This window comes from Pseudophryne corroboree (assembly GCF_028390025.1).
Source record: "Pseudophryne corroboree isolate aPseCor3 chromosome 3 unlocalized genomic scaffold, aPseCor3.hap2 SUPER_3_unloc_4, whole genome shotgun sequence".
In the NCBI taxonomy this organism is placed as follows: Eukaryota; Metazoa; Chordata; class Amphibia; order Anura; family Myobatrachidae; genus Pseudophryne; species Pseudophryne corroboree.
The window spans coordinates 4,010,952-4,029,404 of NW_026967530.1; the positions used below are offsets into that span (position 1 = coordinate 4,010,952).

An 18,453-nucleotide genomic window follows, 5' to 3' on the forward strand; every position below is an offset into this window, starting at 1 on the left:
ATTCTCACGAGACCTGGCATGCCAAGAGGGATCTTTGGTGTGACTGCAGGAAAGATGTAGGAGGACATATCTGTATTTATACTTTCTTCCAAATCTACAAAGTCTTATACTAAGTACACATGTAAGCCCTGTGCTGATAAGGTCCTTATTTGATAGGAACTTTTTAAAAAAAGAACACATTTATATTAAACTTCCCCTCTGTTTCCTCCTTCCAACTACCATATTCCCTCACACATGTTCCTCACACTGATGCCTAATGCCTTATAGTGTTATTATGTGTTTTCACATTCCCCGAATTGGGATGAGACTATCTAGTCATCCTTCAGGCGTTAACCAAAGAAATAACTGAACTCAGAACCTTATCACAGACCCCATGAAGGCTGGGCCAAACACATACAGACCCCATTAAGGCTGGCCCAAAGACATACAGACCCCATGAAGGCTGAGCCAAACACATACAAACCCATGAAGGCTGAACCAAACACATACAGACACCATGAAGGCTGGCCCAAACACATACAGACCCCATGAAGACTGGCCCAAACACATACAGACCCCATGAAGGTGGGCTCAAACACATACAGACCCCATGAAGGCTGGCCCAAACACATACAGATCCCATGAAGGCTGGGCCAAACACATACAGACCCCATGAAGGTGGGCTCAAACACATACAGGCCCCATGAAGGCTGGCCCAAACACATACAGACCCCATGAAGGCTGAACCAAACTTATGCAGACCCCATGAAGGCTGGCCCAAACACATAAAGATCTCATGAAGGTTGGCCCAAACACATACAGACTCCATGAAGGCCGGCCCAAACACCTATAGACCCTATGAAGGCTGGCCCAAACTGGTCCAAACACATACAGACCCCATGAAGGCTGACCCAAACACATACAGACCCCATGAAGGCTGACCCAAACACATGCAGACCTCGCAAAGGCTGGTCCAAACACATACAGACCCCATGAAGGCTGGCCCAAACACATACAGACCCCATGAAGACTGGCCCAAACACATACAGACCCATGAAGGCTGACCCAAACACATACAGACCCCATGAAGGCTGGCCCAAACACATACAGACCCCATGAAGGCTGGCCCAAACACATACAGCCCTTATGAAGGCTGGCCCAAACACATACAGACCCCATGAAGGCTGACCCAAATACATACAGACCCATGAAGGCTGGCCCAAACACATACAGACCCCATGAAGGCTGGCCAAACACATACAGCCCTTATGAAGGCTGGCCCAAACACATACAGACCCCATGAAGGCTGACCCAAATACATACAGACCCATGAAGGCTGGCCCAAACACATACAGACCCCATGAAGGCTGGCCCAAACACATACAGCCCTTATGAAGGCTGGCCCAAACACATACAGACCCCATGAAGGCTGACCCAAATACATACAGACCCCATGAAGGCTGGCCCAAACACATACAGACCCCGTACAGGCCTGGTGCCAAGTAATGACCTAGGAGGTATTTAACTTTGTCAGTGTCCAGTTAAATTTTGTCCTGCAACACCTTGTGACCTGTTTCTGCAAGAAAACACAACAACTGTTTAGTATCTGACACCAATACTTCAAATGATTTGCAGCACAACAGCAGGTCATCCACATACTGGATAAGTTATCTGTAGGTACAAAAGATTGCAGGTTATTTTGCAAGTATAAAAAAGAAAAGACGGTCTATAAATCCTTTGGTTAATCTAGTCCAGGTATAGTGAACTCCCTTGTAGATATTGAGAAACAGGATGTACCGACACTGAGAAAAAGGCTCTACATGGATTTATCGCAGTGATATGTAGTGTCTGCGGGAATCTGCATCAAAATGATGGCTGGATTAGTGATTAATGAAGGTCTATATGGCTGTTATTTGCCTCGTCCAATACAGTGTAATCTATCGCCTTTCATCAACATCACATTTTTCTCATTGGGTAGCCTGTATTCTACCGTCACTTACACACAAGGTTAGTAACCATACTACACCAACATACTGTTCATTTCTCTGCTTATCTCAAAATATCTCTCAAACTGGCCGCTTCACTCTTCCCAAGATCTACGCCTCTCATCCACACTCATTACTTGCTCCCATGCACGATTACAAACTTTCTTCGGACTGCACCCATTCTATGGAATGCCTTATCACGTACAAGCGTTCCCTGAAAACTCACTTATTCAGACAAGTCTATCAAATCCCAGAACCTCTCACATTCTAGGGTATTCAATTATCCGCAAATTCGCGGCAATTTTTCGCCCGCAAATTTTTTGCGGCAATCGGCCGAAAATTGCCGCGAAAACTTTCCTTTTTTTGACCTATTCAATTCCGACCGGGTTTCACGTGAAAATTCTTGCAGTGAAAAGTGCAGGTGAAAATGGGGAAATCGGCCTGTACCCCAAAAAATGCTAAACTAACATAGGAAAATAGAGGAGAAGTGTGTTAGAGATCACATTAGAGCATATTTGGGGACTTAAATTGTGTGAAATGGCGGTTATATGCATTTTTTTTTTAAATGCAAAAAAATTATAGAAAGCAAGTTTTTTTGAGCAAAATAAATGCTCTCATTAAATTTGGGGTACATGAAAATGGGTATAAGTATATATTTGGGTCATTTTAGGGTACTTTTAAAAAAAGTGGAAACAGCGATTACTCCCATCTGCAAGCCTAAAAAACACCTGTTCCACTCATAAAGCACCCCAATATACCTGCCCCATACCTTGAACCCCAATTTCCATCACTTTTTACTTTTTCACCCCAAAAATGACATGTCATTATTGGCCAATTAAAAATAATTAAAAACGTCAACGTTCCTAATTATTCATTAAGGGGGGTGTCCCAGGAGTTCTGTACCATATCCAAACATTTTTACCTTAAAATAGTGACTTTTCCCAACTTTTCACCTGCTTCAGAGAAGGTGAAGTGAAATTAGTGAAAAAGTGATCACCGATAAATTTTCCAGGATAATTGAATAGCCTGTAATTGCGTTTCACGTGAAAAGTCAGTTTTTGCACCCGAAAACCGGACTTTTCACGTGAAAAGTCCGTTATCACTGCTAATTGAATATACCCCATTATCTTTATAGCTTTTCTCTACAATCATAACATATTTTCATACATACTTTTTTTCTACTGACCCTGGTTCATCACTGCATATCGTGCAACCCACTGAGAATCTTTGCAATCTGGAAGACAACTATGCACCAGTATGCATCTATCCTTGTGTATCAATGCCTATACTTTGTTAGGGATCTCAATAAGTATATCCTTTACCTGTATTCATAGAATCACAGTTGATACTGAAAGCGTAGTGAGTGATCCCTATTGTTTGTAGCAATCTGTGATGTTTTAGGAACGATACCTTAATCTTTTCCTATAATTCTAGCTGCAGAAGCTTAGAAAACTCCCCCCTTGCTGTCTAGGGCTGTATATGAGAACGTGGGGGCAGATATCTACGCAGCAGTTGGGTGTTGTCTCTTTGGATAATTTCCAGGAGGAACGAAAGATACATTTCTGTTCATTCTGGGAGGGGAAGAGTCTGAAAGAGGGAGAAGTTTTGCTGGTGTCTGTAGTGCCACAGGTGATTACAAGTGGTGGACAGCTGCATCCATAAATTCCACATGCATAACATATTCCATCCAATCTAGTTTACGTATACTGCTGGGAATTTTAAAATGACAAATCATCGTCTTCCAACAGCATTTGTCGGATATCGTAACACGAAACATAATTATCATTATGATCCATCTCATCATCTCAACAGCTTCCATGAGCTGAGCACCCTTTGGAGACCATAGCAGCATTAATATACTTATATTACAGGGAAAAAACAGTTTTCTTATTTTTTTCCCCGGCACTGAGTAGGTTCAGAGCTACTCAGAAACTGCACAAGCTGCAGAGCTCAGCTGCACATGCGTTCGCACTTCTGCTAAGCTAAAATACACTGTCCAGTGGGTGGCGGCATAGTGTTTGCACAGAATGACCCTCATTGTGCTTTCGAAAGTACAAACACTGAATATTCATGTTGGACATACAAGTCACCATCAAAACAAAACCCCACAATGACATACAATTTCACAGGCGCAGGGCGGGTCATTTGGTACCATATTTTTTATAGTCTCTACATAACCTATCTGTATTTACTCTGTGAATACACACACACACAAGTTAAATCAGAGTTTGCACATTTCAATATTGATACTGCGTTGAGTATTGGTTGATCAGGCCAGACCACACAGCACCCATCATTGAAATACACAATTCCCTAACATGTACATGCTTTTTTTTACCTCACATTTTCTGTAGACTGTACCCATTGGTCACAATAGTGTACAAAATTGGTACAATATGGAACATTTTTTCCATAATGTAATATGCACAAATGTGCAATCACTGCAATTTTTCAACTGAGAACGGCACTGCACCACTATTCCACACACACACCACTTTAAAACCTGCTCATCTCACTCTGCACAACGTTAGCAGACAGACTTATGTTTAAACACAATAATCAGCAGATTAGCACAACTATTACTTTATGAATGTTACCGGATTTTAAATAACCTTGGGTGGTCACCCTATTTATAAAGCACACACACGTATGTATATCTCTATTTAATATGGGATGATGTCTTCCCTATGTATATGTGTTTTCACGTTATACTTATGGCGTTACAACGCTATCTTATCCAATGCAAAAAGTGTTAACGAGAAGTTAAACACTCACACATTTGCACATAAAGTGAACAGCCGAGGTTTATTTATTAGTCACATTTGGATTTTTCAACTTATACTTGTAACAATTACATTTTGCAACACTTACAGACAAAAGCACTCCTCATCAATTATTATTATTCCCAGGTTATTTTCCTATTTTAGCCAATCTTTTCAATCCTAATTCTCATATTATAAAAATAAAATCACAGACAGCTGGCAGGTACAGAAACAGCATGTACTGGCATTTTGCAAATAACATGACATATTCTATACTCACCAGTGTCTGTAATGATCTTGGGATATTCCTGCCATACTCAGATGCTGGCTGGCTGGCACACCCCTTTGAAAACTCGATGAAGAGATTGATATCTGCAGGTACCGGACGAGCCCCCAACTGTTAAATCCTAATTTAACCATCTTGTTGTTGTTTTTAAGTAAAAGACTGAATTGAAGTCAGATTTATAAAAACAATTAATTATTTCTTAAAAAGTCCCCACCCATGTACAGACACATAATCAACAGAGAAAACATGGTGATACACTGGTTTTATAATATTTGGTTATTTAACATTCCCACTGACTTCATGCATCTTGGAGTACACGTTTAAGCTTATATTAGGAAAAAGTATCAACTAGAAGCTGGTTAGCCTTATTTGCTGCTAATTCCAATTCTATTACACACAATGAGTCTGCTAATCTCTGTTGAAGGTACATGTATCTGATAAGTGACCCAATGTCTGTATAAAGGTCACTTTATAAAACAAAATGGATGGAGGGTATGTTATATGATAGGTATAGGGTTAGGGTATGTTACAGTATATGATAGGTATAGCTGTATGCTGTACCTATGAAATATGGGACTATATTGTATTAAGAGAATAAATTATATTCCTTATGCATTCAGATATTTAACAACACATACAGACCCTGTAGTGGCTGTCCCAAAAACATACAGGCCCCGTGATGGCTGGCCAAAACACATACAGCTGTAAAGGCTGGCTCAAACACATATAGACCCGTAAAGGCTGCCTAAACACAGACCCCATAAAGGAAGGCCAAAACCCTGTAAAGGACTACCCAAGCATGTACAGACCTCGTAAAGCCTGCCCCAAACACATACAGCACTGAAAAGTTTGCCCCAAACACGTACAGCCCCAGTAAAGGCTGACCCAAACACATACAGACCCCATAAAGGCTGTTCATACACATGCAGACCCGTAAAGGAAGGCCAAACATGTACAAACCCTGTGAAGGCCTACCCAAGCATGTACAGACCCTGTAAAGCCTGCCCCAAACACGTACAGCACCAAAAAGTTTTCCCCAAACATGTATAGACCCGTAAAGGCAGCCCAAACACATACAGACCCCATAAAGGCTGGACAAAACACATACAGATACTCTAAAGGCTGGCTCAAACACATACAGACCCGTAAAGGCTGGCCCAAACACATACAGACCCCATAAAGGCTGGTCAAAACACATACAGATACTCTAAAGGCTGGCCCAAACACATACAGACCCCATAGCAGCTGGACTAAACACATAGAGGCTGGCCCAAACACATACAGACCCCATAAAGGCTAACCCAAACATGTACAGACCCGTAAAGGCTGCACCAAACACATACAGGCCCCATAAAGGCCAACCCAAATATATACAGACCCGTAAAGGCTGCCCCAAACACGTACAGTCCCGAAAAGTCTACCCCGAACACATACAGGCCCAGTAAAGGCTGACCAAACATGTACAGTCCCCATAAAGGCTGACCCAAACACATACAGACTCCATAAAGGCCAGCCCATACATGTACAGCTATAAAGGCTGTCTGAAACACATACACTCAATCAAAAGCTTGTTACAGTTGTTTAAATAAATAGTAAAAGGCAATATTGTATAAATTATTCAATGTCCAGTCAAGAATTAGATAATAATAACTTTGTTATACTTAAAATAATTAGAGTACAAATACAAGAAAATAGAAAGAAAACATTTATAGTAACATATGGAGGATACAGAATGCATCCTGACAGTATAAGCCTAGTGGTCAATGCTGTGGGTATCCCAATTCACCCCATTGGATAACGCTGAAATGTTTATGATAAAGGATCTCTGGGGATAAGTGTATACATATAATAGGCTGTAACATTATAGTTCCATATCTCAGCAATCCCAAGTCTTCCTATGAGCTGAGCCCCCTTTACCTCTGATATCTATACTTATCAGATAATGGTCTCCAAGACCCATTTGTAGATCCAGAGGACTGTAACCTTGACATAACACATGAATTCCTATGCCCACATCTTGCTTCACTCGACATATGTCCATTTTTCCCCAGGAGACCTTGAAGGTGGCCATTTTGTAACATAACTCCATAAGGTCTCCTCAGTGTCTGTGTGGGAAAGTGGCATGGCGCGTGGGCATTATGGTGTTTAATAATGTGTACTGGGCATAACGCTGTGTAGTAATCTGTAATGGGCATTACAGTGTGTAATAATGATGGCATTACGGTGTGCAGCATAATGTGTAATGAACATTACGGATGTGTAATAATGTGTAATGGGCATTACGGATGTGTAATAATGTGTAATGGGTATTACTGTGTATAATAATGTGTAATGGGCATTACAGATGTATAATAATGTGTAATGGGCATTACGGTGTTTAATAATGTGTAAGAGGCATTACAGTGTGTAATAATGTGTAATGGGCATTACAGTGTGTAATAATATGTAATGGGCATTACAGTGTGTAATAATGTGTAATGGGCATTGCGGTGTGTAATAATGTGTAAGGGGTGTTGGAGATAAGCCTCCTCTTATCAATTTCCTTTAATTGTCTGTTGTTACCCTTTGTTTACCAATCGATTGGGAATCCCAGGAAGCCGACACCACACGTCCATTATGTTCAGCAAAATGAGACTGCCTTCACTTTATTTAGCATAACATTATATAGAGAAAAAGCTACTTGCATGAACACTTGATACACGTCATATTTCAAAACAATAATGCATCTCTTCTCATAACTCCTCTCAGGCTGTCACCCCACTTCATGTCCTTCAGGAGAAGTCTAAACACACAGAGACTGTCTAATAACATGTTTTTCAAGACTATAGCTACGACCTTGCTTCGCACAGAATGTACTAACTATGAAATGTCAGCATTATTATGATTAACTCAGAAAAGCATACTTCTACTTCACTATATCATGGCTGCTACTAACAAAATGGCTGACATGCTTAAGCTATATACATCTATCTTCCTCAGTCCCTCCTTTCATAATAAAATGAGATACAGCTGATAATAATATGACATTACAGTTGAGCTACAAGGCATCACATAAACTCTGCCTAGAAAGACTAAGCAAACAGTCTAGCTATAATGGTGCTAAAGGCTATGTTCCCGTAGGATCGTGCTTGTCTCTCTATCCTACGGAAAGTAAAGAACCGTTCACATCATATCCATTAAGGTAGACTGTTCACGGCTCCTTCTTGCCAAGCTCTTCTGTAGTTTTGTTAACACTCGGAGGATTCACATCTTTGAGTTTACAGACTTCTTTCAAGCTGAAAGGAAAGGAAACAAAATAGCATCTTAAAATACAGATATATGCAAATGGGTGTAGTATGAGTTAGCGGCACTTGGTTCGCCGGTGTTTATATTGCCGACTCCACCATGGCGAAGATTAATGATCCCGATGTAAATAATGCCGATACAGTTGTATTACCTACAGACAGTGTCCCGATAGTGAATATGCCGACAAAGTTGTAATATAGACATATCGAATTGTTGACCTTGAAAAGTCCAACAGATAGATATGCCGTCATCATGTTCATACCGACTTATCAGTATACCGAAAATTCCGTAATATAAACAGCGCCATGTGTACCGAAATGCACAATTCCGACACATAACATACCGAATAAACAAAACCGTGCAGTACCCAATCCCGACACTTTCCCATACCGATTCTCCATATCCCGGCAGTACCATCTTTCTATCACATTACCAATAGAAAAGCATCCCGGAGTTACCCAAGCCCGACACTTACCATACCGATTCCCCATTTCCCGGCACTACCATCTTTCACATTACCGATACAGAAAATATATACAAGTGCTGCGCTTGAAGTGAGCTTGGTTAATTGCTACTTGGTGAAAATATAAATATAAAGGTGTCTGCTCCAATCAATCAACAGCTCACACGGAACTTGCTAATAAACAAATTTAATAATACACATAAAAATAAAATAAAATGAAATAAAATAAAAGACAATTATAAAAACAAATGTTTAAAACTAGCTCAAGCACACTGATACATTTGCTGTATGGATCACTGAAATGAAAGTTTGTAAATAGTGTCACTTTAATGTTGCCACAAAGGACCTAATTGTGGTCTCTTTGTATCAATAGGGACTGGTAAGTAGCAGTTCGTACAGCCTGTTGGAGAATAAATGAAACAAACTCTTGTGCCTCTAGGCTACTGGCGTCCCAGTGCAGAGGAGAAGCCGCTGATTATAATTACCCGTCCTGCGGGAAATGTAGTGATGCGGCACAAGAGGTACCGGAGCAGCTGCCGTGCGTCTGCCGTTGGCACTAGCAAAGTGCAGATGGTAAGATCTAGGCAAGCCGGTCGTAATGCTGCAGTAATACGCTGGGCTGGCGTTCCGGTTGGAAATTCTCCACGGCTGATCGAGCAGATTCAAGGAGCACCACTGCGGGTGAGAATGACTGGCAACACTCAGTGCGTCCGTGAGCAATGTGAAGGAGTGACGTCAACGCGTTTCGTCCCGTATCCCGGGACTTCCTCAAGACGATGGGGCTCACACTATGGAGGCCCGTATTTAACTCCTCAAGAGGACCCACCTCTAAATTCATTAGGGGTCCAGGTGTGCATACTTAATTGATTAATAAGATAAAAAATGAAAACACTGTGTGTGAAAGCAAAAAAGGACATGCAAGTTCCGCCTGATTATAATGATAAAATCTGTTAACTTGATATAAATTAACAATCATAATACTATGAGGTTACCAAAATGAGGTAAATACAGAGATGGTGAAATGATTAATAAATTAACAAATTAACCAGAATGATATTCACTTCTAGGCATAATAATAATGGTCAGTTACATACTAGAAGGCTAACATAATGATGAACTCCACACTGGTCAACAGGTGCATAAAATTAGCAATGACCCAATTATCCATAGTGTGAGCCCCATCGTCTTGAGGAAGTCCCGGGATACGGGACGAAACGCGTTGACGTCACTCCTTCACATTGCTCACGGACGCACTGAGTGTTGCCAGTCATTCTCACCCGCAGTGGTGCTCCTTGAATCTGCTCGATCAGCCGTGGAGAATTTCCAACCGGAACGCCAGCCCAGCGTATTACTGCAGCATTACGACCGGCTTGCCTAGATCTTACCATCTGCACTTTGCTAGTGCCAACGGCAGACGCACGGCAGCTGCTCCGGTACCTCTTGTGCCGCATCACTACATTTCCCGCAGGACGGGTAATTATAATCAGCGGCTTCTCCTCTGCACTGGGACGCCAGTAGCCTAGAGGCACAAGAGTTTGTTTCATTTATTCTCCAACAGGCTGTACGAACTGCTACTTACCAGTCCCTATTGATACAAAGAGACCACAATTAGGTCCTTTGTGGCAACATTAAAGTGACACTATTTACAAACTTTCATTTCAGTGATCCATACAGCAAATGTATCAGTGTGCTTGAGCTAGTTTTAAACATTTGTTTTTATAATTGTCTTTTATTTTATTTCATTTTATTTTATTTTTATGTGTATTATTAAATTTGTTTATTAGCAAGTTCCGTGTGAGCTGTTGATTGATTGGAGCAGACACCTTTATATTTATATTTTCACCAAGTAGCAATTAACCAAGCTCACTTCAAGCGCAGCACTTGTATATATTTTCTATCTCTGCCTTTGGGGGAACTAGCAGTCCCCTAGTGCTTGCAGCTGTTGTTCAGCTTTTTTTATTATTCATTTAATTAAGGTGCGCCAGGAGTGGGAGTGTTCACACACTCCCTATCAAATACATTACCGATACAAAAGCATTCCGGAGTGCATCACCCTGACAACTACAATAACGAAACAAAAATGTCCCGGCATAACACAATACCGACATAAGGCAATACCGAGAATACTGACATTACATAATACCAAAACAAAAATGTCTTCAACCTGTTCCTACTTCTACTTGAACACCCCCCCCCATCCCTGTTTGTCGCCAATGGAGCTCCCGACGACCAGCATCCCGACCGCCGGCATACCGACAGCTTTTCGTGGCGAGCGCTCATCCAGCTGTCGGTCTGCCGGCGGTTTGGATTCCGGGAGGATGGTTGTCAGCAGTGACCGTCTGTTCTCCCCCCTTATCACTGACGATCCGTCTTATTACAGACGGCAAGCCCACCCGTACCTACCGGCAGCACCGTCCTATTTATGGCGGCACCGGCTTATTACAGCCGGCAAACCCGGTTGGACTTCTACCCCATATATTCCCCCCCCCCCTTCCTTTGTCCCCCAGGGTACCAGACGGGAGAGGACGGGTGTCAGGTGCCGTCATGTTGCTACCCCAAGGCACCAACATGACGGCACCTGACACCCGTCCTCCCCAGCAGTGACCGTCTGTTCTCCCCCCTTATCACTGACGATCCGTCTTATTACAGACGGCAAGCCCACCCGTACCTACCGGCAGCACCGTCCTATTTATGGCGGCACCGGCTTATTACAGCCGGCAAACCCGGTTGGACTTCTACCCCATATATTCCCCCCCCCCCCTCCTTTGTTCCCCAGGGTACCAGACGGGAGAGGACGGGTGTCAGGTGCCGTCATGTTGCTACCCCAAGGCACCAACATGACGGCACCTGACACCCGTCCTCCCCAGCAGTGACCGTCTGTTCTCCCCCCTTATCACTGACGATCCGTCTTATTACAGACGGCAAGCCCACCCGTACCTACCGGCAGCACCGTCCTATTTATGGCGGCACCGGCTTATTACAGCCGGCAAACCCGGTTGGACTTCTACCCCATATATTCCCCCCCTCCTTTGTCCCCCAGGGTACCAGACGGGAGAGGACGGGTGTCAGGTGCCGTCATGTTGCTACCCCAAGGCACCAACATGACGGCACCTGACACCCGTCCTCCCCAGCAGTGACCGTCTGTTCTCCCCCCTTATCACTGACGATCCGTCTTATTACAGACGGCAAGCCCACCCGTACCTACCGGCAGCACCGTCCTATTTATGGCGGCACCGGCTTATTACAGCCGGCAAACCTGGTCGGACTTGATCGCCGGGAGGCCGGCCGCCGGCAACCCGAAGACCACCCAGTACCAGATGGGTTAGGATTGTGTATTTATTACACAGTCACGTTGGGTCAGCAGAAATTTCAAAAGTTGTTATTTTGGACCACGTCTAGACGAAGTGGTGCCCCAGTGATCAAATCTATTGTTTAAAAGCAGACTGTTTATCCTGACCACAAAGTGATTTCCAAGCTCACATGTTGTTTATTATTTTCAAAGCTTTGGCCTAGTTCACACATAACAATGATGTCTGTCAAAGTGTAATATGTTATTTAGAGTCACATTGACTGCCTCCCCTCCATACACCCCACTCCCCGCCCCTCTATAGTTGATATGTGTAAATTAAAGTGAACTCACAGGTAGAGGAGGGACATTGACCCTTATAAAAATGAAGACATCCAGCCAAATGACATACTACATTGATTGGTGGATCTGATCGTACTTGCAAAGACTCTGATCCAAGCTTTTTTGAACTTTGAACACTGCTATTTACCACCGTAGACAATATGCGTAAACTGCAAGAGGCACCATATTGGATCATGGACGGGACATTTAAAACGTGTCCCACCATTTTTCGTCAATTATATACTATACATGCACCTGTTGGAACCGATGAGTCAACTCAAAGGTTTCTACCATTAGTTTATGGTTTGCTCTCAAGTAAAAGCCAGGAATGTTACTAACGGTTCTTTTCGGATTTGCAGGATTTTGCTGAGGAAAATGACATACAGTTTGCGCCACAATTTATAATGACAGACTTTGAACTGGCTGCTATAAATGCTTCTAAACATGAATTTGGTGGCAGTGTACACAAATGCTGTCTCTTCCATTTGTCACAAAACATATGGAAAAGTATACAGACAGCAGGACTTTCGCAACAGTATGGAGCTGACCCAGAATTTTCATTACAACTGAGACATTTGCAGGCATTGGCTTTCTTGCCAGAAAGTGAAATCCCAACAGCTTTTGTGGAGCTAAAAGGTGGCATGCCTTCCAATGCACATCAAGTAATTCAATATTTCGAGGACAACTATGTTCTGGGAAGAGCTTGTACAGGAACTAGGAATAGGTCAACAAGAACCCCTCCCAGTTTCCCCCCCCCCCCCCCCCCTCAATGTGGTCTGTAGCTGAAAATAATGCATTGGGTATTCCAAGGACACAAAATAAATTAGAAGGTTGGCACAGACGTTGGAATACCATTCTTGGACACAGGAAATTAGGCATTTACCAACTTATTTCATATATCATCAAGGAGCAGCGAAACACTAACACCCAATTTGAACGAGTGGTTGCAAACATTGCAAGAAGTCCTTCGAGAAAAGCTCAATTCAACAAGGAAAAGGCATTGCAGGTGACAATGTTAAATTCCTTTGTCGTATAAACAACCCTTAATGAAGTCTAAGAACACAGTACGCTGTTTACTTAAGAAGTACCGTAAGGGTACGCTAGTTGCGTAACGATCGCTTAGCCGTAGGCGAGACGCTCAAGCGTCACGTTCGCTCACGGCCCAGTGATCACAGGACAACAAGTTATTGGTGATGACTAGAGTAATGATTCGCTATGGCGTAGCGGACGCTCGAGAACACGAGGAGATCACCAGCGACGCAGACGCTCACAACGCTATACCTTTTATCAATGAAATACACAGAATACCTTAATGTGAATACAGGGTGTAAGTGCAACCTTGTGTAACCTGACTAACTACAAAGCTGCTTGAGCGTCACCGACGCTCAAGTGAACACTTAAAACTATAGGAAATACACAGATACTGGTTTAGGGTCCAAAGCCTATTATCTGTATTATAACTATTATACTTGCAAAAAGAATCACAGTACAAATGATACACTACAATATAACAGAGACTTCCTAACCGAATAACTGTACAAGAAATACAATACTATACTATGCTGATCTAATACAATACAATATTAGTCAATGGGAGATACGAGAAAAAGAGAAGGGAGAGAGAGAGAGAGAGAGAGAGAGAGAGAGAGAGATTGGCTCACAGTAAGACAATATGATTACGGAGAAAAACTTACGCACAAAGGGTATGATCGCATGCGCCTCTGGACATCCAGCTTCCCGATTATCAGCAATGAGAACCGTTTGATGAGAAGTGAAAGCTGGATGCCACAGGCCCGTCTTTTATGCTACTCACACAATGCAATCTAATGGTCCCTACAACCTCATTGTCCATTGGACGCAGGAATTCGGCTTCGCACTATAACAAAAGGTCATAGGGTGATTCATACAGGTGGGCTGTGACGATTTCAAACGGCTCAGGTGGGTGGGAAACTAGGTTTCCCGCCGCATACCTGAGTATGAGTAAATAATAGAAATGGACATAAACTTCTTATGTCCATAACTATCCGCACGAGCGATTAATACGCTCCAAACCAACACCGGAATATTGCTATTTAAATACTCTTCCGATGGGTACCAAACACTGCTGTATGATTCCTGTTAGACCCTTAGCACAATACAAAGAGGGATTCCTCCGTTCAGGGACATTCCATATTAACCAAACTTTCAGAATCTATCAAAGGGATCATGGTCTACAAACTACATTAATTGTGAAAATATGTAACGATTGGGTCGCACGCTACGACTACATACTCTTTACCGTAAATACGCATACCGATGCGAGCGGGTGCACGCATCAGCGGGTATGCGCTATCACGGGAAAGCGCACGCATGCGCAGCGCGGACCAGCGTGAGGTGCAAATATGGCAGCGTGTATAGGGATATTTTTCTGACTTTGACAGTCCACCCTTTGGCAGTCAATAATAACTGCCACCTTCAAAACAAAAAAAGGAGAAAAATATAAGTCAGGGGTTAATTAATTTCCATGGTTGGGTAAGGAAGAAGAGAGGAGTAGGTGTGAAGAGGGTATGACCTAGTGAGAAAGCAGAAGCATGTGTGTATGAGTCCATGTTTGGAGGGTCATGTATCATCGTGCCGTACGTGTGGTAAATCAAGCTTCGAGGTATTGCGAAGTATACATTTGAATTCCTTCTTATCCCGTGGTACAGGTCTGTGGATGGGCTGTCAAACTTTACCGAGCTCATTTCGGCTTTCAGTTGTAACAAAATGGGGATGCACATTTTAGTTGATGATACATGAATGGGGGAAGTATGTGATTGCTGATATCTGTGCCTGTATTCCCTATCGACTATGTGTGTCATTACCTGAGGGTTGTAGAAATGAAGAAAAGACATAATTACGGTAAATGCGGTGGTATTCTATGTCAGGGAAATGTACATCTGTTGTTGAAGTTTTGTTCGGTATCTGTTGAGAGTCGTCTTCTTTGCGCTGTATTGCTCCTTGGGCATGAGCAAATAGCTTTGTCAGTGCCATCAGATTTACAAAAATGTTGGGCTAGCGTGAGTTTAAAAATACTAGGGAAACTGGGGATCCATGGCAAAGTTCATCAAATGTCCATTTCTCAAGTGGTCAAAACTTCATCTTTGGTGCTTGTCTGTTGTCTGTATAGCGTCTCGTCAACTTCCTCGTCCAAGGGGGTCTTTGTATCTTGGGGAAAAGCAGAAAAACAGGTGAAAGAAACGGACCGTATAATCGCATTTTTCATCACATCCTGGTTTCTATCATTGGGTCATAAATCAAATCCAGGTTAATTACAGTTTCCTCACTCCTCAAGCTCATCACTCTTGTACTTTGTTTGCACCTCATTAAAGCCTGCCCGCATCTAAATATCAATCCAATAGATATAACAACACCTAAAATACATAGGAGAAACTTTCCAACATCCATTATGACTCCTTGAGCCCAGTCTCCTAAACCGGAGAACCAATTTCGCGGGTTCAACCATGACACCCAACTAGTCAGCTCATTACCTACAGCAGCAAGGGTGAGATTGTGTTTTCGACGAAATTCCCACTTCAATTGGAGAATATCGTCCATCTTTTGGTCTATGACCTCTACCGGATCCTCGGTGCTATTTGTGATATACGTGCAACACTTTATGCCGTACTGTGTTGCCAGTGTAACACAATATCCGCCTGTTACTGCTGTAAGATAATTAAGAACCATCCTATGCTGAACTAGTTCTGTTTTATAAGCTTGAAGTTCTCTTCCAGTGTATCTGAACGTGTCATCATACATTTCAGTGATGTTATCTAACAAATTGGCGAGTGCGGAAATGTATCTATAATTCATCACTCCCCGAGCGGTGCGAGTGAAATCTAACGCTACCAGAACCTGAATCCCGGTGGATTCATGGATAAGATCAGAGGCCGGATGCTCTAACCTTTCTGACAGTTGTCTTTTAACTCGGTGCTCGTAATGAGTGTGAGTATAAGGAGCTTGGGCACCACGGTGTATGTCCTTCATTTTGTCATGTGTAACAGTCATCACTTCAGGCAATACCTTTCCAATATAACACAATCCTTCAGAGTTTGGGGCAAGCCACTTGTACGCCTTTCTCCCGCATATGAAATATGCATCATCGGGGAGAACATATGGGACGGAGAAGGACATTACCATATTACAAACCTTCCATGTGAAATCTCCTGACCCTAATTCTTCCATCTGCTTAATGCACGTATCAGACTGTACGATATGTGCACAGTATCCTGGTGATACTTCTCCAACTCTAGTAATTCTATTTCCTAGGGTGTATCTATACCGGAAAGATTTTCCTCTACTGGCTATGTGGCGTACAAGCTCTGTATCTGTAGGCATTCTATCTGCTCTGTGTGAGAAGGTCATGGTAAGGTTGCTCCATGACACTTCCCAATTTCCCGGCTTACGGGGATTGGAGATATTGAAACATAAGAGGGACCTATCCACATGGTATTGGTGGAGCTTCAAACTAGGAGGGCTGGAGATGTTAAACCTCCGGTCCACCGGTCTCCCACCACTTAGCTCAAGTACCTCCCCTAACGTTAAAGGAAATGGTACTAGCCCTGATTTGCTATGACCCTGAGGTACTTGAGAGCATACCCAACAATCTGTTTGGTTCAATACGTTACCCACTAAGGAGTGATAGTCACTCAATGGATGCCGGTCCATATGGATATTAAAACTGGATTGGCATTTCTTTATGCACCCATCCTCAATCAAATTGTCACAGAGCCTACAGATACAGTTTTCTTCAGCTAACAATCCATCACAATTTCTTCTATCGGATCGTTTTCTGATACTCGCCTTTGCTTGTTGGTTTGGTTGATCTTGGAAAACTACGCCTCCATCATCATAATCGGAACCCATTCCAGAACCTCTCTCGACCTCTATGGTACTCTCGCCGGCACAGACTGCTCTGGTCAACATCATGGTTAACATCAAAATCCGGATCACAGTCTCTTGGGGCAAGTCCATCTTCGAGGAGGAAATAGAGAAGAATGAGAAGGGGGAAAAAGAAATTTTAAGGGAGAGGGGATGGGAAGTGGAGAAAAACAATAAAAGGGGGAAGGGAGTCAACAACTGCTTTCGGTCTTCAAGGCTCAGGTGCCGCCTCAGTCCTCCTGGAACAGACACTCCAGTGATACAACCTCTACCGTCTGTTCCTTATCACGGGACCTCTCTGGATCAGCAACCTTTTTGCAGTGGGATGAATGGACCCAAGTCTCTCTCTCAGCAACCTTCAATGCTGTGGTGCTAGTCAATAAGACCTGGTATGGTCCTTCCCATCTATCAATAAGACAACCTGAGCGTAGAAAATTTCGTATCATTACATAATCCCCAGGTTCAATGTCATGACAATTACTATCTGGTAAATCAGGAATCACCAACTTCAGATTATCATTTTGATTCCTCAACTGCTTACTCATGTTAATCAAGTATTTTACAGTTACTTCATTGTTACATTTCAAATCATCCTGAGGGTTAATCATGACATGCGGTTGTCGACCAAACAGAATTTCAAAAGGGGACAGGTTAAGAGGGGACCTGGGAGTGGTTCTGATGCTATACAAAACAATGGGTAAAGTTTCTGGCCTCGTCAATCCTGTCTCTGCCATTACTTTACTCAATTTATTTTTAATAGTGCTGTTCACTCTTTCGACCTTCGCACTCGCCTGCGGACGGTACGGAGTGTGCAGCTTGCTATCAATACCCATTAATTTACACATTCCTTGAAAGACATCACCGGTAAAATGGGTACCCCTATCACTTTCAATGATTCTAGGGATACCATATCTACATACAAATTCCTGCACAATTTTCTTAGCTGTAAACATAGCGGTATTTGTAGCTGCTGGAAATGCTTCGACCCAATTCGAGAAAACATCTATACAAACAAGTACATATTTCAAATTTCGACATGGGGGTAATTGAATGAAGTCAATTTGTATTACCTGGAAAGGGCCGCCGGCAGGTGGGATATGGGATGGTTCTGTAGGTATTGCTTTTCCAATATTCTTTCTCAGACAGGTAAGGCATGACATTGCTCT

General features: G+C 42.8%; 1 protein-coding gene across 1 annotated transcript in view; it reads right to left on the minus strand.

Moving 5' to 3' along the window:
* LOC134984203 (uncharacterized) overlaps nucleotides 1-18,453 on the minus strand; it is a 182,146-nt gene that overhangs the window by 84,997 nt on the left and 78,696 nt on the right. Inside the window, exons 5-7 of the mRNA XM_063949837.1 lie at nucleotides 10,198-10,279; nucleotides 8,207-8,287; nucleotides 8,094-8,153 (exon numbers count right to left, since the gene is read on the minus strand). Coding sequence (XP_063805907.1) covers nucleotides 8,094-8,153; nucleotides 8,207-8,287; nucleotides 10,198-10,279 — 223 coding nt within the window. The remainder of the gene's footprint in view (nucleotides 1-8,093; nucleotides 8,154-8,206; nucleotides 8,288-10,197; nucleotides 10,280-18,453) is intronic.